Source organism: Haliotis rubra, unplaced genomic scaffold, assembly GCF_003918875.1.
Source record: "Haliotis rubra isolate DU_JTF1 unplaced genomic scaffold, ASM391887v1 Scf248, whole genome shotgun sequence".
NCBI lineage: Eukaryota > Metazoa > Mollusca > Gastropoda > Lepetellida > Haliotidae > Haliotis > Haliotis rubra.
Genome location: NW_025766536.1, coordinates 1,361,261 through 1,385,999, shown reverse-complemented (window position 1 = coordinate 1,385,999; position 24,739 = coordinate 1,361,261). Strand labels below are relative to the sequence as shown.

Sequence of the window (24,739 nt, the reverse complement as noted above, 5' to 3'; positions counted from 1 at the left end):
ATTGGATGATGACTGATAAGGTGTTATCATTTATTGTAAACTGAGCGGGAGGAAATGTAGAAGTGAGCAAGCGGTCCTCCGCGCACAGATAATTAAGGGACATCGACAATCAGGATATATACGGCGAGAAGCACTAGTAATGCATGCAGCTAATAATGGTCATGGGATTGTGTTTGACATGCATCCTTGGGTACAGGCATGGAGCAGATCTGTACAAATTATGTTATAACGAAGAACTATCCTTCACATTTGTCTTTGTGAAGGGGAGAAAATGTTGAGATAATCCAGTATCATTACCCAGCACATAATGGACTTCGACGGTAGTCGAGGATGGGGCGAGGCGGGCGCGGTATTACAGAAGCAGCCATAGATGAATGTGATGATGTGTTTGACACGACTTGTGAAATGGGAGCTGATCTGTCGCTACTGGATGAAGATAATAACCCGGCATCCTTCATTTTGGCCTGTGGTTGGAAGCGAAGGTGTGGAAGCTGTAAATTACCTCCTCACACGCAACATTATGGATAATCCAACAGGTCAGGATGGAAAATTCACATCAATGATTGCAGCACGTATTAGGGGACATTTGAGGCTATCTTCTAACTCTTACTTGTTTGATCATAGAGGCTGATCTAACAACGCATGAATGATGCTTTAGGCAGCATCCTAGATATGGCGTGTAATGGGGAAAATGTACATGCTTCGTTGGAGTATGTTTCCACACGACACATTGTTGAAGTCCGGACAGGGAGGACGATCCAATGTTGAATGCAGATCCACGTCATATGGCAGAAAACGTTTTAAGAAACATATCTTTCGTCATTTTCTGATAAATCGTTACCAGATTTTCCGCAGTGATAATGAACTCCATTGAGACAGGAACGTGCCCGTTATGGAGCATGGGCGCGGTATCTCCGCTATGGCGAAATTTGACGCTCTCGATTCTTGTTTTATATAAACTGGATTTCTGGGACAGGATTTTGCGAAGTCACAATACATGACGCTTAGCTTCAGGATTAGATTGTATTGATGCACCGTTTCATCATATGTGAATATTCTGATTTTGAAAATATTTCTTTAGTCGTCTTGTACTGATGGAATCATTACTAGATTTTCTTATTGACAATATTCAATGAAATAGGGAATTTAACGTTTGTAGACGACTTAGTCAGGCCTATCCGAGAGAACATTTCCTGACACAGAAAAAACGCTGGAAACGTTCATATTAATTGAAATACATGGCAGCATAAACATAATGCCTTGCTACTGACTCAGTAAAAGCAGTGGCACGAAATCGGTAACACTTGATCTACAAACGAAGAGCCTGCAACTTCGAGTTGTATTGTCCCGACATTTATCATCATGATACTTGTGTGCACGCTTGTAGAGTTTACTTGGGAGATAAATGTACTGTGTTTGGAGAATTAGATGAATGTTAGACCGAATTGATAGTCTCTTAATTTCATTGAAGCCTAACGCGTAGCTCTAGTTGAAGAGAAACAAAATTATACAAAAATATGTTCAAACCTCAAAGAATGTTCCTAAAGTAGCTTTAGCACTAGAAACGATGTTACTCAAACAGGGCACCCCAAGTTTTAGAAACTGTTGAATTGACGGGGGTAATGCGTTTGTGGTGATTTTAGCTTCAGGAACTGAAACCTGCCCATATTTAATACTGTAGTTAAAGGTATTTGTATATGTCACAAATGTTAAAAGAGATTTAAAAAATGTCATCATTGCAAAAATACGATTGAAAGGAAAACGAAGGTTTGTCTTTTGAGGATGGATTAGACTGACCCTGTAACACATGCATGTAATATTTGGGATTATACTCTCAGTGAAGATCAGATTCTATTAGTTTGATTCAACCAACACCTAATAATAATAATAATATGTGTATTTATACCGAGCTGGATTCCATACAAAAATGTATGCTCAGAGGCGCTTTACATATATAGATGATTGGAGTGCTACAAGACATTAAGAACATTTGTACATAAAATAGTTGAATCTTTTTGAGGATATGTTAGTCAGTGTAGTATTTTCTAAAGAGAAGTATTTTTTAAAGGCACACATTTGAAGGAATCACGGGATGCTGTTTGTCTGAGTTCGTGTGGCGAAGCTGGTTCCATAGTGTTGGAGCTCCATAACTAAAGGAGCGTTAACCGAGAATCTTTTAGTTAATCGTCCTTGGGATGACCAATAGATGTTGATCAGCTGGATCGTAAGGCTCTCGATGGAACATGTTTGGTCACCAACTCATTGAGGGTAGTGTAGGGATCAGTTTCATGATAGAACTGGTAGCCTAAACTCAGGATTTTATACTCCACTCTGGCTCTTATGGGCAGCCAGTGTAAGGCTCCTTGTAAAACTGGGGGATATATGTTCTCCTAATGGACACTTTTTGACAATGCGAGGCTGCTGAGTTTTGTACTCTTTGTAATTTTGAGATGAGTCAGGCACCTACTCCGGCAGCACACAACGTCAGCGTTCTAACCGCTCAGCCATTAGAGCTTCCTTTTAGGTGATTTACTCTGAGAAGAGTCTATGTTTGAAGCCCGGTATTCAACTTAATAAAACTACCAGAATATGTACTCTACCGACAGAGTGTAATTGGAAATATGCCATATCACATATAATTATAACCACTTTCTGGATGGCATTGTGTATTCATAGATTAATCAGGATCCGTGATGCCTTAGTGTCCATCAGGACTATATTTGGGAGCATCAGGTGTGGGTCAATATGAATGTCAAGCGTGTAATGAAAGAAGGAAAAACGAGCGCAAATATCGTTTGGCTTCTACAGTCGTTGATTGCACCCTATCAAGTTATGGCATATATTACTATTAAACATAAGAACGGATGAAGTGCATCAATGATTGTCAGAAGAATTGCTTGTTCTCGTTCCTGTCATGTTACATTCAAGTACTGGCTTCTTCAGGAAACAGAACTTTTTACTACCTAACACAATTATAAGATTGTTTTCTAATTTTCTTTAACAGCTTTAACAGTTGTGTTCATCCGTCTCATCATCATTTGCCATTCTTATAGATAGATATCTGACGATGTAAATGCAGTTTGAAACCCTGCTTCTATTTGTTTTACGGAAATGGTCTTTAGACCATAAACATGTAGTTCAGATATAGGTCCAGCACCGTACACGCATCGTGTATATGGAGTATGATGTGTTTGAGTTCTATATCTGCTCTTACATAAAACAGGTCAAACTACAGTAGCTGAAGGATTATTATTCTGAAAAATCAAGGAGTGACTGTTGTTTATCAACATCTAACATCACAAACATTTGACAATAATTCGTTTATCTTAATGCAAAATCAGTGATTGTTTTGCTTTCCTTTATGTTGAAATAGTTGAAATCTTCACAAGAGTAGAAAGATAAGGGATTAAAAGCACTGTATCCCTTTCATTGCTACTTAACGGAGCAACATATAACTCTAAAACACTCTAATAGCTATTTAATTTCCTTTCGAATTGTTATGCTACTCTCATTAGACAAAATGTGAAAACACAAAGATTATAGTCGCGAAAGGGTTGCATATTTAATTCTAGTCAGCGACATTTCTTTTAATTCCAAATACATCGACTTGAGATTTTCAGTTGTAAGCTTTTGTAGCACTGTGAACAGCAAGATGACAAGGTGGCATTCAGTCATTGATGAGATCATGTTCTTAACTTTAATAACGTGCCTCACATTTGATGTGGCTATTTGTCAACTGTCAAATACGCCAACCTATAGATCGTTAGTTTTCAAGAACATAGGCATCAAGTTATGCCAACTCAAATGTGTTGAGAATGGCTTCTGTCGATCTATTGAATACGGTATTTCGACACTCACTTGTCACCTATCAGAAATGGATCATGATACGATTACAGATGAGGCACAGCACTTAGTTGGATCTAAGGACTTGGCAGATGTAAGTTTGTGCAGTTGTTTGTCATCAATGTTGTATATCCTCGTGTGGTATTTTGGCTATGATGATCTCTACGTGTTAACAAGATATGAACATTGTGTGTACAAACATTTCTAGCCAAAATTTCCTATTCCTTTGCATGAAGTGTGGGTCATTAGATAATGCATACCATCCATCTAGTAGAAATAAACGCAGCTGACATTATCGGATGTGGATGCTAATGTTGTATACACAGATGTAATCACATCCATGTAACAAAAAATGAAGAGATTTTCAGTCTTTTAAAAGTCCAAAATATGAATGCATTGTATATGGTTCTGTCATTCGAAATCGCCACCACAGACATAGATACAAGAACAGAAAGAACTCCAGATGACTTGGTTGCTTTGATTGTTTGTGGGTCGCCATTCCATGGCAGGGGTGTTTACTGTGTGGCGTCAGGCTGTGAATCATTCGTGACCAACTCGGGGAAGGCGAATACCAACTCATTTCCCCTTCTGGAAGGATTTGATATTATTGGCGTATGAACATCAGAACTACTTCAAACAAGAACGACAACTCTATTTCTGTTATATTCCAACAATACTAAACATTACTGGAAGCACTCGAAGGTAACTGCTTTTAAAATATTTGAACCTTTTTAAATAATCACAGTGATGATGACTGTTGAAACCATATTCTAACGTAATTATTTCCACCTGTTCATTTTACAATTCCAAGTGTATATTTCTAAATACGGTTTTAACAATCGCAAATGGGATTTCTTTCATAAATAGGCAGTTAAAATAGCATTTTATTTCAGCTGTTATATTTCCCAAAATAATACACAAAATACGTTTGAAATAACCTCAAACTGACGAAATCGTCGAGTCCAAACATGATTTAATTTACAGGATGTCTACTAGTTGCCTAAACTTGCATGTTTAACATTGTTGCCATACAACTGGTGAAATTGAAATGAATACGCCGAGTAAAAGCACCCCAGTGACTTGAAATGTAAACATCAAATTAGACAACACAATTCTGTTAGCTATGCTCTATATAAGGTCAACATAACGACGTATGTTTTTTTAACGATCATTTAAGCAATCACAAAATGCCATAACCGATTTAAATTACTTTGGATCATGTTTATGAAATTACCTCAATCCTTAAGCACATTCTGACTGGTTTGTCGTATTTACATGCATCGAGGAGGGAGCAAGTCTTCTTGGAGGCTACGGAAAGAGCAAGTGGTGACGAATGGCTGTAAATACTATTTTAGTTCAAGTGTGCGAATGGCGGCTGCTGTCGGTAGGGCAGGACATGCTTTAACCTTTGATGAACGTCTGGTGTGATCGATGCTTTTCAGTGGTCCATTTATTCAGTTTCAACAATTGTTTTGCCCATTACGCCAATAATAACTTGCTTCTGAAAATAGTCAAGACTTGCTATTCTTTATTCTTTTGTTCTGACGTTTTTACATGACTTTAGAAGATTTATTTACCACTACTTCGTGGACCGTGGTATTGCACTGGGACAAGGTTAAACAAGTTGAAAGAAGTCACACTACCTGATAAACCTTTGCTAATGGAAGGATCTACACCAGAAAGAGCCCATTGAATCTATCATATCTTTTGATAGTGATTTGAAATGCGTTCCACAACCAAATCAGAAAAAAAAAGACTTTGCATGTTTTTTCAGGATATTGCTGCCTTATATATAACATTACGGACAAAGTTTGTTAATAAATAAGCAACTATATTTCAAATTCAACATTGTTCAGTTATAGGAACGTGTTGCCGAAAGTGGACTTGATAGATCATGGTGTAAAATTCCATTACTTGCTGCTGCCAAACTCTATCATACCACTATACGTACCAACCTTTTGGTCGAATAATCACAGATGACTGTCACATACTAGAGTAAACACAAAACCAGATTTAAAAGTTAATATAATTTATTAACTAAATTTACCCTATTTACAATAGTTAATATAGGCTTGCATCACAACTTCATTCCCGCATTACCAAACACCCTCACACTCTTTCCCCTACACACCCAAACAAGCACATCATACCTCACCATTCATATATACTCACATACACTCACATCAATACTCAAAATATCACAACACCACAATTGTCTTTTTAAAGAAACACACAACAATTCATATCATTATGTCATGAACATGGAAGATGGAATCAGTAAACAATTCATTAAAAGCACAAATCAGTTGCATGCTGTATAAATCACTGACGATGTTATTGTCACCACATGTGGGGTTTCCAGACAGTTCAGGTCTTTGGTGGTAGGTTAAGGTCCTTCCCTGCATGTAAGTCTCTACACACTTTGGCGGCATGTCCATATGATTCCTGTTGATCAGTTGGTCCAGCCTACTGACGGGGCACGTCACTCTCCCCAGATACACAGATGTTACTTCACATCCAAGGGCGGCATGTCAGGGTCGATCCCTAACGATCGGCGGGACAGCCTTACGGGGTGTAACACCTACCCCGGACACTGGATACAAAAAGCACACCATGTACTTACTAGGTGACTTTACATGTACACTATCTATATTTCTATATATATACATATATATAGATCACATACAAAGGATATGTTTACAGGGCTGTTTTACAGTCACTTAATACATAACACTACCACTATACATTACACGTGACCTGCTGAATGAATATCATCATTACGCCAGTATACTAACTTAGAGACATTCTCAAAATGTCACATACTGATCACAATTCACTCATATTACTAACCACAGCAATAATATTACCTATATTTCACCTAAGTTATAGTTACATGCTTTAAGGTGAAATACCAATAATTTTACTATATATATATACACAATTCATAGTCATATTCTGACTGAAACATAACATAACATTATCATACTCACACCAGTTGAATCAAGCTACTTGATTACCCCCAAGCTTACTACCCAGATACATACAATGGCTCTCATACTGCACACCCCAACACTCGCTCAACGCTTACATCACTGCTCCAGCTAGCCTCTTTTCACTCCCAATTTCTCACACCTCAGACATAGAATAAAACATATTACACTAATTGTGATCTTGACAATGACTTCTTACTTGTTGACAATTTATCGTGAACAGCCTGCAACCAACTGTTGAAGAATATTCCAAAGAGTCCAAGTTAATGGACTATTAAGTTGAATGCCTTTTCAAATTCAGTAAGTGGAGGCTCCTTTTGTAGAATTCAAACATCGTTAACTGATAATAATTTGAATAATTGCATTTTATCAAAGCCTTATGCCATCCAAAGTCTGGCTATCCTACATGAAACTAAAGTGATATGCCACAATCAGTTCTTCTATCACATAGCTCACTATGTCGTGTCAAATAACGCCACGTACAAGGCCAAGATGTCAGCTGAGGAATGAGGAGCTTTGAGCATACTTGTGATGCTCAGTCTATGTGTTTCGTCTGACACCATACACCACGACAAGCTTTTGGTACTCTTGTGCTGTTCAGCGTGAGTATGGCTAATGAAACCTTCGTCCATAAGATGCTTTGAGTTCTCTTGTTCTTCTCAGTCTGAGTATTTCATCTCACGCCATCGACCACGATAAGCTTTGTGTATTCGTGTGTTGCTAAGTTTGTTTTGAGATTAATCGAGGGAAGCTTCTCCTGATCTTCAAGCTGCAAGTAGGAACTGAAAGAAGTAACTGCACGTCGTTCACCCTTTTCTACTGGCCGATCACAACCATAGACGCAGTGGATCCAACTTACGTTGTCTCTCACATCCAGACCACTGTCTCCTTCCCATGGTTTCTCCACATAACAAGTATTCCTTTGTAAATGGCATACACATTGCTGACAATTAATTACTAATCTTTCTATCTGTCTGATCATTTAACCGGACAAAAACCTGTACAAAGAACATCAACTGATGGATGACGGAGCAGATGCTGAAATTTGATTGACAAGAAAAGGTTAATGCTTTTTTGGAATGGTCACCGGATGAAAACAGAGACTGGTGGTGAAATGAATTTCGGGAGTGCCATCATTAAGTTATCATAGTCTCTCAAGAGGGAGTGTATTTAGGTAGTGTATTGATGACCTCTGCAACTTTCATCTCGTTCCATTTGCACTATCCGCAATTTTATCATATTAGCCACAACCTACACACGTATTTGGACTCTTTTTCTCAAAGAATACACACACTTAGTTGATGTTTTTCTAAAAGGCTTTAAAGTCTTACCGAAGAAGATCCAGAGACTGCAAACATTTCAGAACACTTTGTCCCATATATATATCTTTTAAACGCTTGAACATAAACACGAAACCCCCAGTTCTGAAAGCCTTATAACGACTGCCTGTCACAGCCAATGTAGAAATCTGTTTGACTTTCATTGCCTGATTAGAATTCATCCCCACTACTTTAATGAGCTCATCAACCCATACATTCAACCCAAAGCCTTTGAAACGTAAATAACATTCACTTCTGTAGCAGCTACATTTAGGAATTCTTTCCTGCTAACATCATTACACCAATGTCTCCCTTCCCGATATCTTATTTTTGTTTTCCATTAATAAATGATATATTTTGATACCTTCACATTGTGAATATGTCGTCCAAGTGTTTCCGATCTAGTAGCTGTTTTGATGTTACATTTTGCAGACGATGCCATTGTAGTGTCAGGTAATTATTGTTAGACGACAAACAACGCTGAGAGAAGTATGATTATTTGATGGTTAGTTAAATTTGGTTTGCACACGAAATGAACTTGAAATCCTGTGCCAAAGATGCATCAATGCGTGCAACGAAAGTTTTTATAAGTGTCAATATCCATGCAGTTGGAACACTGTTACCTACTATAGTCTTTGGGCTCTGTGATACTCAGATACAATCATTGGCTATATGACTGTGGGCAGTGGGGATATCCACATTAGGAGATGGTTCACTTATTAGCATGTAAAATATTCCTGTATGTATTGTTAATGGTGATGTTAATTATCAGATTAGATGTTTAAGATATTGGTTTGAAATCCTTCATATGCATCACCAACGTCGTCCTAACTTAGCCTACATCATGCTTTTACATTTAGGTAGCAAACGAAACAAACCACAATACTTCACAAGGATGAACAACGTCTCATCAAATTAGCCTTCACAATAGTTTTACATTTAGATGACATGGGAAAGAACAAAAGGCCATTGTATAATATAAACGGTCTTTTTTCACATGGTATGCTCATGACAGTAAGTTGGATGGAAATGTAGAGATGTTTTCTGACAATAATTTAGAAATCGACATATACATATGTACTACTAAGAATGGCATTCTACTTCAAAAGATAGTTCACGGTGTAAATATACTATTCCAAAAAGAAACGCATAACCCAGAAATATACTCAGCACGAATTCAAAATTAGATAGGCACTGTAATCAAATCATTACAGAAATGGACATAATAAGCGGATCAAGAACATTTTTTTTGTGTACAATATCTTGACACATCAATGCATAAGTCAGCACAATTTCAAGACATCACGTGAACGTTTGCAATCCATTCAGACTCTTGACTTCTGTATCTAGTGTGACCACCACGAGCGGCAATAACTGCAGCACAGCTTCTATGCATGGAGTGCACCAATCGATTGATGAAGGCCATTGGCACGTGGAACCACACTCTGAGAAAGGCCTGTTCCACCCCATACCATGATGCTTGCACATCCCCATGAGTCTCTTTCCATAACACATTGGTCTGAGTAACGCTGGCCACGTCGTAGCCATATTCTTGTTCTGCCATCTGCAGCTGATACGCAGTCGCGGCATCCTGCTGACGTTGTAATGTGAATGTTTCAACCAGATTTGGGGTCGCATTTTATAGTGCTGGTCCTTGTGAACAGCACGTGCAGCATGAGTTGCATGGAAAACATGGAGAACACCGTACCATCTATGGGATCAGATTGCATTTGTGTGAAAATTTCCTGTGTTCCATTCTGAGTTTGGGAAGAAATGTCTTTGCTCAGGTAAAGTTGGAGATGTGGTAAAAAATATACAATCAAAACATTACAGTTATCCGTTTCTGCGAAGGAAAATTCCAAACTGACGTTTCTTTTGCTGCTTAGTATATGTTGCGAAAATGTTGTATTTTTAAACATGTATAACTCGTCCACAAATAGAGTTTAGTACATGAATTTTTCCATCAGGTTAGAAGAAGGTAATGACTATACAAACAAGTGGAAATGTAATACCCGGATGTACCGATATGGGCTGCACTGGTCACTCGAGGTGTGCTTGTACGGGGCGGTCATTTGTTATACCTGCTTGGTTGTAACGAGCTGCAGGCAGTGATATCGTGCTCAGACTAACATTCAGACGGCTGGCAACAAATGATTCATAATCTCCAGCGTGCATTCGTTCAATTGTGTAAATTCATGTTATCAACACTTTCATTACATACATGTAGTTTGACGATTGTGTGAACACAATAGGTAATTAATAGATTTTCGAAAAAACAAAATGCCTATGCTTTTCTTTTTGGGATAGTATATTACAAAACGTTCAAGACCCTACTCCAACCAGAAATTTAATTATCAGTACTCAAGACGGAAACCTTATGGAACCTTATAGTTCAATATCAGGTTGGTCTATTTGTTTTTAAATGAAGACGAAGGCTGTCCGTTGAAAAATCGAAATATATTTGCCAATTATGCAATATGAAAACAAAACGAAAGTGTAAGTCACTTTGTTTTTGTCTGTCAGTTTACAGTAACCTACAGAAAAAAGAAATATTTCAAACCATGTGTCCTGCCTGCTCCTGTTTTAGGTCCGATCTGGCTCCTGTCAGTTGAAGACTTGTCCAAACATGAGGTGTCTGGAGACTCGAACTGGCCAAACTGAATGTGTGAAAGGTAAATGTGCTCATGTAAAAGTTGAATCACTATCGACATTAATCCTCTTCCATTTACATACCTTTAATAAGCCACTCAATGATTATTTAGTCTATGCTGCTGCGTTGTTCAGTTGAACACTTGACTTTCCTTTGCATGTGTTTGTGACAGATAAGTTCACATGGTATCGCAACAGTCCACTATTTAATAGTGGTTCATAAATAATGGACACAAATTTGTTGGAATAGCACATTGCAACAGGGCAAGTAGTCATCCTACAGATGGCATCCTTAACTTGTCTGCTGGGATAAACCTCATGTGTACAACGAGCTCGGTATCGGATCAGGTGGTCCGTGTCTCAATTGCAGTTAAGGGAAGAGGAAATTTGTAGTCCGTTACACAATGTTATAGAAAAGGTTTACCTGCATTAACATTATAATGCAACTACAAGTGAGTTTGAGATCGAAAAACTAAAGCATACCATCGTTTTTATCTTTTATGTGCTGAAGGACAGTCATGAGAGTCGATGTTAGAGTCTGTGTTGGACATACTTTTTTACAGCATGGCATGGCTGAAGGATCGCCTTGGGATGTCTGTACAATCTCTTTTGCATGACTTGGCTAACAATACAATTCACGTGGTACTCGGAATATCTGTACTCGATCTTTTTTTCAGCTATCTATGTCTGTACACTTTTTATTATTTTCTGTTTTAAGAAGTCTCTAGTTCTGGTGTTTTTATTGTTTCGTTGGTTCATTCATTCCTCGTTTGTAAGTTTGATTTGAAAAATAAATACATTATGTTTATGTAAATTTATTTATGTTTATTGCGAATAATGAAGATAATTCTTCAATGTGTTTAGAATTAGCCTCATATATCTTCACCCTGATTACAAATAGCACCTTATCAACAGAAATTGTAAGGATGATGCTTACACAAACAGCTTCAATGTCATTCCTGTTGTTTTTCCTTGAAAATAGAAAGTAATTGTAAAATTATTAAATGGAGTTACTCTTGCTGGAGTAACTCCTGTTAGCCAGTATATGATCTTTAATGTAAGCGATCCCACCCAATGCTGGGCTAATAAGTGACTTCCATTGGAATCACGCAGATATTGCGTTTGTCCAACTGTTTTAAGTAGCAGCGTCAACAAATTTAAATCTTAAATCCTTTTCACTTCTAGTGGGGTTTTTTACGTTTTCTTTTGTTGAAGAAAAATATAATTAAGGTGTTGGAGATGGTAATACATGCTTTTTACATATACGCTATTATTTTTCTAGGATATGACGTTTTTGTGGTATTAAAAGAATGATTTTATGTCTTACTTCAGAAAACTGGAATGACACTGAATTTAACACAACTCTCCTCGATGCCTGCATTGGTGGAGATTTGGCCCGAGTCAAGTTCATTTTGTCTGATGGCCGTGCAGATATCAACTCAGTGGGGAAGGACAACATGACACCAGTGATGCATGCAGCAAAGGAGGGACATAGAGAAGTGTTTGACCTACTTGTGAGGGGAAGGTGCCAACCTGTCTTTATTGGATGATGGAGACAAGAACATTGCTCATTTAGCTTGTATTGGGAAGTGTTGAAATCGTCAAATATGTCTTAACCCAGAATGTTGTGGGCGTCAGCAGTCGAGATCACGACGGATTGACACCAGCAATGACTGCAGCTTTATACAAAAGAAAAGATGTGTTTGATTTACTTGTGGAAGCAGGAGCAGATCTGTTATTGGTGAATGAGTTCGGAGGAACCATACTTCATGTGGCCTGTGAAGGGGGTAATGTGCAGATAGTCAAGTATCTCATGAAACATAACATTGTGGACATTGAAAGTCGAGACATGAACGGTTGGACACCAGTAATGCAAGCAGCCATTGATGGACATAAGGATGTGTTTGACGTTCTTGTGAAGGCAGGAGCAGATCTGTCACAAGTGAGTAATAACAAAGAAACCACCCTTCATTTGGCCTGTGTTGGGGGAAATATTGAAATAATCATGTACTTCATGAAATATGGCATTGTGGACATTGACAGTCGAGACATCAACGGCTGGACACCAGTAATGAATGCATCCAGTGCTGGACATAAGGACGTGTTTGACGTTCTTGTGGAGGCAGGAGCAGATCTGTCACAAGTGAGTAATGAAAAAGAAACCATCCTTCATATAGCCTGTCGAGGGGAAAATGTTGAGATATTCAAGTACCTCATGAAACATGACATTGTGGACATTGACAGTCGGGATATGGACGGTTGGACACCAGTAATGAGTGCAGTCAGTGATGGACAAAAGGATATGTTCAAGGTCCTCGTTCAAAAAGGGCAGATCTATCACAAGTTAGAGATGATAAACAAACCATCCTTCATATGGCCTGTGGAGGGGAAATATTGAAATAATCAAGCATACCTCCTGAAGCATACAACTGTGGACATTGACAGTCGAGACACCAACGGCTGGACACCAGTAATGCAAGCAATCAGTGCTGGACATATGGATGTGTTTGACGTTCTTGTGGAGGCAGGAGCAGATCTGTCACAAGTGAGTAACAAGAAAGAAACAATCCTCCATATAGCCTGTGGAGGGGAAAATGTTGACATAGTCAAGTACCTCATGAAACATGACATTGTGGACATTGACAGTCGGGATATGGACGGTTGGACACCAGTAATGAATGCAGTCAGGGATGGGCAAAAGGATATGTTCAACCTCCTCGTTTCAAAAGGGGCAGATCTATCACAAGTTAGAGATGATAAACAAACCATCCTTCATATGGCCTGTGGAGGGGGAAATACTGAGATAATCAAGTACCTCCTGAAGCATACAACTGTGGACATTGACAGTCGAGACACCAACGGCTGGACACCAGTAATGCAAGCAGCCATTGATGGACATAAGGATGTGTTTGACGTTCTTGTGAAGGCAGGAGCAGATCTGTCACAAGTGAGTAATAACAGAGAAACCATCCTTCATTTGGCCTGTGAAGGGGAAATACTGAGATAATCAAGTATCTCCTGAAGCATACAACTGTGGACATTGACAGTCGAGACGCCAACGGCTGGACACCAGTAATGGAAGCAGCCAATGCTGGATATAAATATGTGTTTGACTTACTTGTGAAATGGAGCGCCGATCTGTCACTACTTGATGATGATAATGCCAACATCCTTCATTTGGCCTGTGAGGGAGACGTTGAGATAGTAAAGTACCTCACACTTCTTAATATGTTTGATATAAACAGTCGGGATGGGGACGACTGCACGTCAGTAATGATTGCAGCACGGTGGGGACACATGAGGCCATCTTCTTCTTACTTGTTGAGAATGAGGCTGATCTAGCAATTATGAATGATATTGGTGATAACATCCTAAATATGGCTTGTAAAGGAGAAAATGTACGTATAGTGAAGTATGTTTCCACACGACACATTGTTGAAGGGCCGTACAGGGAGGACGATCCATGTTGAATGCAGTGTCTAACATATGTAAAGAAATGTTTTAGAAAAGATATCTTTCGTCGTTTTTCCTGATTAATCAATACTGGACTTCGGTGTTGACATTCAAATGGGTATTAATCATCAATGCCGTGAATAGGCACATCAATGGGCACCAACTGTGCTTCTCACTTGGATGATTTACTTCTTTGCGCACATAACTGGTTGGATTTCAAAATCATTTCACATGACTTCAATATTGGCTATAGTGATGAGCTGATATATTTAAATGATTTGTCACATTTATATTTGAGCAGGAACATTCAAAACTTCTCAGAATGATATGTATTTACCAATCACTAATTCCCCGCAACGGTTTGTAAAAGGAAAGTTCACGTTTGGTAATTGGGTATGACAAAATAATGGCTTACTGACTAGTGTTGTAAGAATTACAGATTTGTATCATATCCATTTCAGAAACATGTCTCTCAATTCTTGTATTTCCCAAACAAGGATACATGCTAACAGGAGGTTAATATAATAAGTATGACATACATGCAAGTGTAATATTGTCTATATAACACATTTTATCTGAAAAGCTCCTTTGAGCTTCCTTTCAGAAAAATGCACCGATCACGATCAAATCTGTCTAAGGATGTTGACGATCCTCAGCTCTTACGCCATCACTCTGACCATGTCGCAATAAGATTTTATGAACTTGCTTATTTCCATCTAGTGTTTAATAAATGATTTTGCAAGCACGACATCTTTCAAGAACAGGTTTATGGCAACGAAAAGGAAATGCATTGATATTTATATAGAAGGTGTCAATGGTACTCTTCATCAGTTGTGTTTTATGTGAAAAACTGTTTCATGTTTGAAAGTTTCCAAGGTATGTCTCCATGACTTGTAAAATAAACAATTATCCAGCCCATGTACCTTTGGTCCATCATCGGCCCGACATCGGCCCGACGTCGTGCAGCATTATGGGCAACATGCATGTGCATACACAAGCCAATACACTGTTATTAACATTAACTTTCCTTTTACGCAATGGTGTTTTGTCGTTTTGTAATATCAGTCATTTCGACTTAGTATGGTTTCTTTTGCCCGTTAGTTTAGTTGCTCACTTCATTTCTCCACGGTGAATACATATTTGATAGCATGTACCACAATTTATAAATGAATACTAGTTTATATGTGTATCAAAAAATATATAAATGTGAAAATACATCTCCTAAACATTTCATGTTTTTAAAACGTTTTATTTAATGAATTTGTATGGTTCCAGAAACAGTGTGTTCTATGAACGTTTAGTTCTAAAATTCAGTAACCACCAAAAAGCTTCTGAATGTTTATGTGAATGTTTATGGTTCAGGAAACATTGTAATAAAATTTTCTGTCAAGATGTGGTTTTAACTGTTCAGTAAAAATACTAACCGTTAATAATAAGGTTACATGTCTATGGAAAATAGACATTGTTACTCTTTAACAAGGAAACATAAAAAAAAGGATGACAGGGCATCTAATCAACACTTATTATTAATTTTTTTCTCAGAGATTACTTCAGAATCTTCTTCTTTGGCTTCGCCTTTACCCATTTTTCTGAAATAAAGAAAAATATATAGTAAGTGTATTATGTCAAACCAAGAGACAATAATCAGTTAATGAAGTCTTCCAGCACCTATGTATATGCAAGTGTTTGATGGACACCAGCACCCAATGGAAAATAATGGAAATCCTTGAATACCTAATTTGGTAATAGTATCAAATCACACTGAATAGCAACGACAACCCTATCTCTCTTGTTGGTCGGAGGCTGGGTGCAGGTACAAATCCAATTTTGCAATAAAAATCCAAAACGCCATCAACAAGTATATAGACAATGGCACTTAACAGATGCATTAATGTTTACAGATTCACAACTTCTGGATTTTTATGTAATCCTCAACAAATCCATCACTTCTGTTTGTATCTGCCTGAATTCTTGTGTCTCATTTTCGCCCTTGCTGCAACGAAAATAACAATGTTCCACATTATAACAAGTTACAAATTGAACTAGATTCCCCAAGCATATATAAGTCTTGTTAGTCCGATGCTTAAATATATTGTGTAATTGCTGGATTGCCTAACGTTTTGAGTTGGGTCTACGTGTGTAGATTTAACACCAACGTGTTAAAGTTGGATTAGAAAACTCTGCCCCTATTACAAGAAACATGGATTACTGGAGAGCGTTTCTATTATACTAACCTGGAATCCAAACTTGAATTGATTTAAATAGCTATTGTAACCAGCTACATGATTCACGTCTTAATCGCGGAGTGGGATTTCGTTGCGAGAATTGTAACCAGATTCGTTCAGTTTTTGATCACCATATTGTTTCTCATTGGCAAAATGTTTCGATGAACCAAGTGAACCATAAGAAATTTATTTGGTCCTACATTTCCTGAACAAAGACTAAGTAAACTGGAATAAATAATACAGTATCATGAAAAAAAAACATGGTGATCGAAGATGGAATGAACATTACCGAGGACCAGTCTTCGCTAACGCCCCGTTATAGCGCAGGAAAATTTATGGCACTCGTTTAGAAGGGAAATATACATATCCGAAAATGCTAATTGATTCGTTTTGGAAAAATTGAAGAATACACAATGTAAACACTTTACTTCAATGATAGAGATCTAGCCTTTTACTGAAAAAAAACGTGGGAATTTTAGACCAGCAAAACCACAACAACCGTGCAGATGATCAACATTTAGTTTAGTCAGGCTGAAGGGTCATTGTCGGCACAGGTACTACAGATACATACCCCTGGTTTCGTTTCCGTATAAAGAAATGTACCCTAAACAAAGTCAAAATAGTCATTTCCCGCGGTAACATTTCTTTCTTCGTGAATAACTTTAAAACCAACATTTTGATGCTTTAAATAGATGAGGGACATTGTTCAAACATTGGGACTATGTTTTAACAAAAATAGTTTTGATAAACCAATTTGAAACCTAATGAACATGTTTGGAAAATGTTATCTGTTAGCTGGGTTATATTGGCCCACTGTCGGCCCAGCGCTGTTCAACGATGCCGATATTAGCCGACGGTGCCGACTATCAGCCGACGTCGGGCCGATGATGGCATGCTACCTGGGAGGTTACAGGTTATCCTGTTTCAAACGTGCCTGAGTTCCACCGTCCGGTACGTCCAGCAATCAGATCGCCATAATGCTCCTCATGACTATCAATATAACACCCAGATGAAGACATGTGTGACCAAGCTTATCCGTCATCACTCAGTTCAACAACTAAGAATGCTGTGATATTTTAGAAGTTAAAACATATGAAGATTACAACTGTTACACCCTCTATACCTTTTAATGGATCAGTTTACTTAAACTCTTGAGCCTGATATTCACAAGGGTCATTTCAACTCTGAGTCAAGCAGGTTGTTGGAGTGAATATTGTGTCAATGTAGAGCGCTATATCCCAGACACCTCACAACGACCTGTTCATAATGCACGATGCTCATGCTGTTGATCACTGGGTTATTTACAGACCGCCGCCATACAGCTGGACTATTTGTGCGTGCGGAGTAAAACTAACTCACTCACTGCTCATAATGCAGCGCCATCCAAAACTTGTGTTGATGGTATGATAATCTGTAGCATTAGATCACATTCCACGCACACCCAACACGATCCTCAAGGTTCCAATTGTTCCAACCATGGGTAAATAGGTACCTATGTCACCCTTGAATTCCCCAAATTGAAAATATGTGGTAGTGTAATTATAATGAACCATGGACACAGCTGTACCGACGCAACATGTTACAACAAATCATGACATCCTATGAGATCATATATATTCAAGAGATAGGCATCATTGCAGATACGACTGAATGGACTAGGAAGCTTTGACTTTTGGAATACGCAATTATTAACTTAATGATACGCCTATCATCATTAAAGTGGTGTGCTACAAAGTGTATTCCCGATCAATAAAGGAGGGACACCGAACAGCTTTATGTCTACTTGCCTGGAAGGTGGAAATCGTCATTATCAGATGGTGACGATAAAGGAATTCGATAAACAATAACAGGAACCAGGCAGAAATGACTGACTTTCAGATTCGTTTGACACAATCTAAAAGGGAAGCTGATTTTCACTATGACAATATAAACATTCTCCATATGACATGTGAAGGAGGAAACAATGAGATAGACAAGGCATTTCTTCACAAAAGAAATGGTTGACATCCAAAGTGAGGATGTGGGCATGAGAATGCCGGGATTGCAAGGAATGCCAGTTGCTAGTTCCAAAAAGGGCCAATCAGATAGTATCCAGAAGATGCCGGCAATATCTTCCTATGTGCTGGAGGAGCTGTTGCGATTGTAAAATGTGTTCCCAAACAGAACCTCCCAGAGACCAATATATGAGAAAATTAAATGATGCAATTAAACAACATTGCTCACTGTCATGCTCTGATGATAATAATGCATTTCAAAACCTGTTTTTATTAGTTTCACTGGGCGATACATATTTTGAGAGTATAAATATGTAGGTTAGATCTACATTCATCGCACACTCGTCCACACGCATGCAAACGTCCACACATGTACATGCATATATAAAGTATTTTGAGAGTTACGTATCTGCTTTCCAGAAGCAGGCCACACACAGCAGTAGCAGGGAAAATGTATCATTCCGAGAGATCGATTCGTGAGTGTGGCAAATATTAATATCAATATTAAACATCACCTACAGTTAACAATAATTCGTTAATCTTAATGCAAAATCAGAGAATGTGTTTCTTTGCTATTTTGGGCTATCTTATGGTGCTTTTATGTTGAAATCGTCGAAATCGTCAAACAAGATAAAGTTGAATGTCTCATAAGAAGCTGCGTTCATTGAACTGCCACTTTACAAAGTCAGTTGAAAGTCTTTGATGTCCTTTCGAACTGCTACAAGCATAATAACAATAATAATAACAATCTCGTTACACACACTGTTAATAAATAAAAGACCAACGATGTCATGAAAGGGGTGCATATTTAATTCTTGTCTTTGACGTTTTAGTGTTTCCAGTTCTACCACATGGAAGATAAGTTTTAGTTAGCAAATGTTATGTGAACAGCAAGACGACAAAGTGGTATTTAGTCAATCAGGAGAACACAGACGGTTAGAAGATATTTCAATTTTGTTGTCTGCAACATTTCATTTTTCCTGTTCTACCACATGGAACACGTTTTCTGTTGTTAGCTAATATAGCTGTAAAACAACACGACACAGTGGCGTTTTGTCAATCTTGGGAATATGTTCCTAACTTTAATATCGAGCCTCACGTTTGATGTGGTTATTTGTCAACTGCCAGCTACGTCTACCTATAGTTCGGTAGTCTTCAAGAACATAGGCATCAAGTTATGTCAATACAAATGTATACAAAGTGTCTTCTGTCGAGCTCTTGAATACACTATTCAAACCCTCACTTGTCAACTATCAGAAATGGATCATGATACTACTGCAAATGAGACACAGTCATTCATTGGAGCAAAGGACCTAGTAGATGTAAGTTTTTCCGTGTTGTTTGTGATGAACGTTGTCGTTCCTCATTGAAGCTATCATTATCTATATGTGTGCGAAATAATGAGGCAACTATATGTCAAATCTAACATTCGATTACATCAATTGGAAGAATCCCATCCTGTCCAAGCCAGTTGTTTGCTGTGTTCCACGTGACAAGACCTAAAAATTAAATTTCTAAGCTTCCTTTAATTTTGTTGGTCCTAGACGCCATCAGGAGAAAACTTGGCTACATGATGTGTCTGCATTATCAAATTTACACGTGATTTTCCAAACATGAGAACGTGTATAATATTATTTCCATTTATCGACGTACCTCTCACACTCCGTCACACCTAATAGTCAGCTTATTGCCCTCGTAAAACTGCAATGTTGAGCATGCAATATATAAAATGAGACCGGTAATTTGAGGACACTAGTACTGTTAAATATCAACACTTCTTTTGACCTCGACCACGGAAAGCTTCTGATCATCTGCAAGTAGGAACTGAAGGAAGTGACCGGAAGTTGTTCATTTACCACTTCTCCGGCCACCACAATCGGTTAACACCAAAATATCAAACAGAATGGATCTGACCTATTTTGTCAGTCAGTCAGTCAGTCATCCAGCCCTTTATCTCCTTGACATGGGTCGTCCAGATAACAAGTATCCGGATGCAAATGCCATACACATTGCTGGCAATTACAAATCGTGTTGTCTGTTTGATCTTTCAACTGGACAAATTAACTGTTTTTATTGGTCCGAACTAAGATGACGCACAAACGAAAATCCCCAAACAGCGTAAATATTTTGAAAAGGGTTACCACTGAGACTTAAAATCATAAACAATGAGCACATATTGCCCATGCATCACAGATATCCTTTACATTGCTGTGTAAAATAAAATGAAAATCAGGATTTTGCTGAGTCGCACATGCATGTTGTGTGGCAACAATGAAAACCACAGTCCAACTGAGACTGTTAGTGATAAACATGTTAAAGGCACACTTGAAATGCCAAGATTATCAGCAGCAGAGTAAGCACGAGCCTATGCAGATAGATGTTTCAACATGCCACATTGACCATGGACTCGTGGGTGGAAATGGCACAGTGGAATAGTCTATTGTTAATACCGTCAGGATCAGCAAAATAATGTACCGAACATCATTAGTAGGAGATGAACCAATATTGGCTAGATAAATAAACGAATGGATGACATAATAAGATCAAGATATATATCCTACTTGCTCATGTTTTAGGTCCGAGCTGGCTCCTGTCAGTTGACGACTTGCCCAAACATGAGGTGTCTGAAGATTCGAACTGGCAAAACTGAATGTGTGAAAGGTAACTTTCGCACCATGTAAAACTTTCTTGAAACAAAATAAACTGATCTGCAAAAATCGTACGTCGGCATTCACACTTTTCCATTCACAAATTTACATCCAGCTACACTATGATATAACTATAACTATACAATAAGATGCAGAAGGTGGTAATATATTGATTTTTTAATTCAAACTTTTCTTGGATATTTGTTTTTCTGTGCTGTCTGATAATTTCATATCTTCCTTTTAGAGAAACGGAATCCGACGCAACCGTATACTGAATTGAACACTTCTCTCCTCGATGACTGCATGGTTGGAGATGTGGCTCGAGTCAAATTCATTTTGTCTGATGGCCAGGCAAATATTAACTCAAGATGGAAGACCAAAATGACACCGGTGATGCATGCAGCTGAGGGGAACATAAAGAAGTGTTTGACTTACTTGTCAGGGAAGGTGCAAAACTGTCCTTATTTAATAATGCAGGGGAGAACATTCTTCATTTAGCTTGTATTGGGGAAGTATTGAAATCGTCAAGTATGTCCTCACACAGAACATTGTGGGCATCAACAGTCGAGATTCGCCGGTTGGACACCAGTAATGCAAGCAGCCAAAGATGGACATAAGGATGTGTTTGACGTTCTTGTGGAGGCAGGAGCAGATCTTACACAAGTAAGAAGGAACAAAGAAACCATCCTTCATTTGGCTTCTGGAGGCGGTAATGTTGAGATAATCAAACACCTCCTTTCACATGTCAGCGTGGATATCGACAGTCGAGATGTGGACTTTTGGACACCAGTAATGCATGCGGTCCATGCTGGACATATGGATGTGTTTAACTTTCTTGTTGAAAAGGGGCAGATCTATCAAAAGTGGACACTGAGAAAAAAAAGAAAAACATCCTTCACGTGGCCTGTGCAAGAGAAAATGTTGAAATAATCAAGAACCTCCTGAAACATGACATTGTGGACATCGACAGTCGAGATAAGGACGGATTGACGCCAGTAATGTATACAGCAAAGGACGGGTGTAAAGATGTGTTTGGCGTACTTGTGAAATGGGGAGCTGATCTGTCACTATTGGATGATGCTAATGACAACATCCTCCATTTGGCCTGTAATGGAAACAGTGTTGAGATTGTTAAGTACCTCCTCTCACACAACATTGTTGATATCGACAGTCGGGATAGGGAAGAATATACGCCTGCAATGATTGCAGCATGTCAGGGACATGAGGCTATCTTCTTCTTACTTGTTGAGCATGAGGCTGATCTAACAATTATTAATGATGTTGGTGATAACATCCTAGATATGGCTTGTGAAGGAGGAAATGTACATATAGTGAAGTATGTTTCTACACGGTACATTTTGAGGGGCCGTACAGGGAGGGCGATCCATGTTGAATTGAGTCTCCATAATCTGTACAGAAATGTTTTAGAAAAGGTATCTTTCGTTTTTCTGATTAATCAAGGCTGGCATTCGTGCTGATAACATTCAAACGAAATAGGGTATTAATGAATAATGCCGTGAATAGACACATCAATGGGCACCAACTGTGATCCCCACAATATAATTCTTTGTGCACATAACTGGAATTTCTGGTTGGATTTCAAAATCATAACACATGACTTTAACTTCAATATTGGGTTAAGTGATGATCTGATCTATTTCAATGATGGTCCTTTTCATATTTGAGTATGAACATTCAAAACTTCTCAGAATGAGGTGTATTTATCCATCACTTATTCCCACAACGGTTAGTAAAAGGAAATTTCTGGTTTGATAATTGAGTGTGAAAAATAATGGTTTACTGAAGAGTCTGTAAGAAATAGAGATTTGTATCATACTCATTTCATAAAACATCTCTCTCAATTCTTGTATTTCCCAATCAAGATAAATGCTTACAGAAGTTAAACACAATCAGTATGAAATACATGCAAGTGTAATAATGTCTTTATAACCCCTTTGTCTGAATCCTTTTTGAACTTCATTTTAGAAAAATGCACCGAACACGATCACAACTGTCGAGATCATGTTGACGATCTTCATCTCCTACGTCATCACTCTGGCTATGTCACAATATGATTTTTCAATATGATTTTTCCTTTGTGTGTGTAATAAATGAATCTGCAAGCACACGACTCCTGACATGTTTCAAATACAAATGTATCTCAAGAAAAAGCAATTGTATTGATATTTATATACGAGATGACTCCGTGACTTGTAATTGAACAAATAGCCAAGTTACAGGTCATCCCTGTTTTCAAACGTGCCTGCTTGACATCGTCCCGTACGTCCAGCTATAGCAGCGTATGGCCGATTCAACAGATACTTGCAATTGAGACTTATTCATTAAACAGTATCCAAACTGGATTAATGCTAATATATAGGTAGATTCCTGTCTTTACGGAATTGGGTGAAAGCGTCCTTAATGTCATAACTCTCCTCATGACTAACGATATAACACCCAGATGAAGATCATATGTGACCAAGGTTATCTGTCCTATTTTAAAAGTTAAAACATTAGAAGATCACAACTTTTACACCCTCTTAACCTTTTAATGCATCAGTTTAATTAAACTTTTGTGCCTGATATTCACACAAGTGATATCAACACTTCGTCAAGCAGGTTGTTGGAGTAAATATTGTGTCAATGTACCTCACAACGACCTGTTCATAATGCTCGATCACAAGGGGTATATATATTTCTAAGTTTCAACCTTAAAAGTATCAGTTCTCATTTATTTATTTTTTTTTTTTTTAATAAGAAATTGACTTGATTGATAAATTTCGATGTGTTTGGGGATATTTTATAGATACAGGGAGATTGATTTTCCTTGATTTTCCTTGATCTAGATTGAATAAGTATGTGATAATCTAATAATTTCACTGTCCTTTGTTCACAAGGTTATATAAACCACGTGTATTTATCATGAGTTTAAAGACTAGCTTTAGTCACGATATGGCTGAAGTATTGCCGATGTGACTTAAAATCTTTACTCACTCACACTTATTTAATTATAAATTAATTCTTCATATAGTGGATGCTGAATCACTTTAATGAAATAGATAACACTCTGATGTAGATTCTCTACATTCCTACTCATTCCTGGTGGTATGTGAATTGACACTTTATCTACATCTTTATCTATGATGTTGTCCAGTATCTGTTATCATGTTCAATAAAGATTTAAATGTCAATTTTGTTACGAGCGAAAGTATCAGAAAAATCTACATGAAAGGTTATACGTGGAAGATTTTCATAAAAAACTCTATTCTTATATTCAACACATTAACTCAACAGCCTCCAGGTTTTCATCAGAACTAAAAAGAGATGAAATGTTTTACTTTTACACACAACTTTAGACACAGGTTTCAAAGTAACTTTGATTTTGAAGCGTCTTTTTCAAATGAGCACTCCCAAGTTGTAAAACTGTTTTGTGAATTCAAGATGTGTTTTGATGAAATTGGTACCAAAACAAATATTGTCAAGCCTGCCCTCATTTAATTCTGCGCTAACAATATTTATATGTGCCACATATGCTGCAAATGTTCAATAAAGGGCATCATTGCAAATACGACTGACTGGACTCCAAAGCTTTGACTTTAGACTGGTTTATATTGATCA

At 37.9% G+C, this 24,739-nt stretch overlaps 1 protein-coding gene across 1 annotated transcript; it reads left to right on the top strand.

The window, feature by feature from the left end:
- Nucleotides 1-330: 330 nt before the first annotated feature.
- LOC124279239 (ankyrin repeat domain-containing protein 50-like) lies at nt 331-23,209 on the top strand. Its single transcript, XM_046715051.1, has 7 exons — nt 331-469; nt 12,134-12,315; nt 12,423-13,144; nt 13,247-13,748; nt 21,050-21,134; nt 21,968-22,443; nt 23,108-23,209. The coding sequence occupies exons 1-7, from the start codon at nt 331-333 to the stop codon at nt 23,207-23,209; spliced, it is 2,208 nt and encodes a 735-aa protein (XP_046571007.1).
- The last annotated feature ends 1,530 nt before the right edge of the window (nt 23,210-24,739 follow it).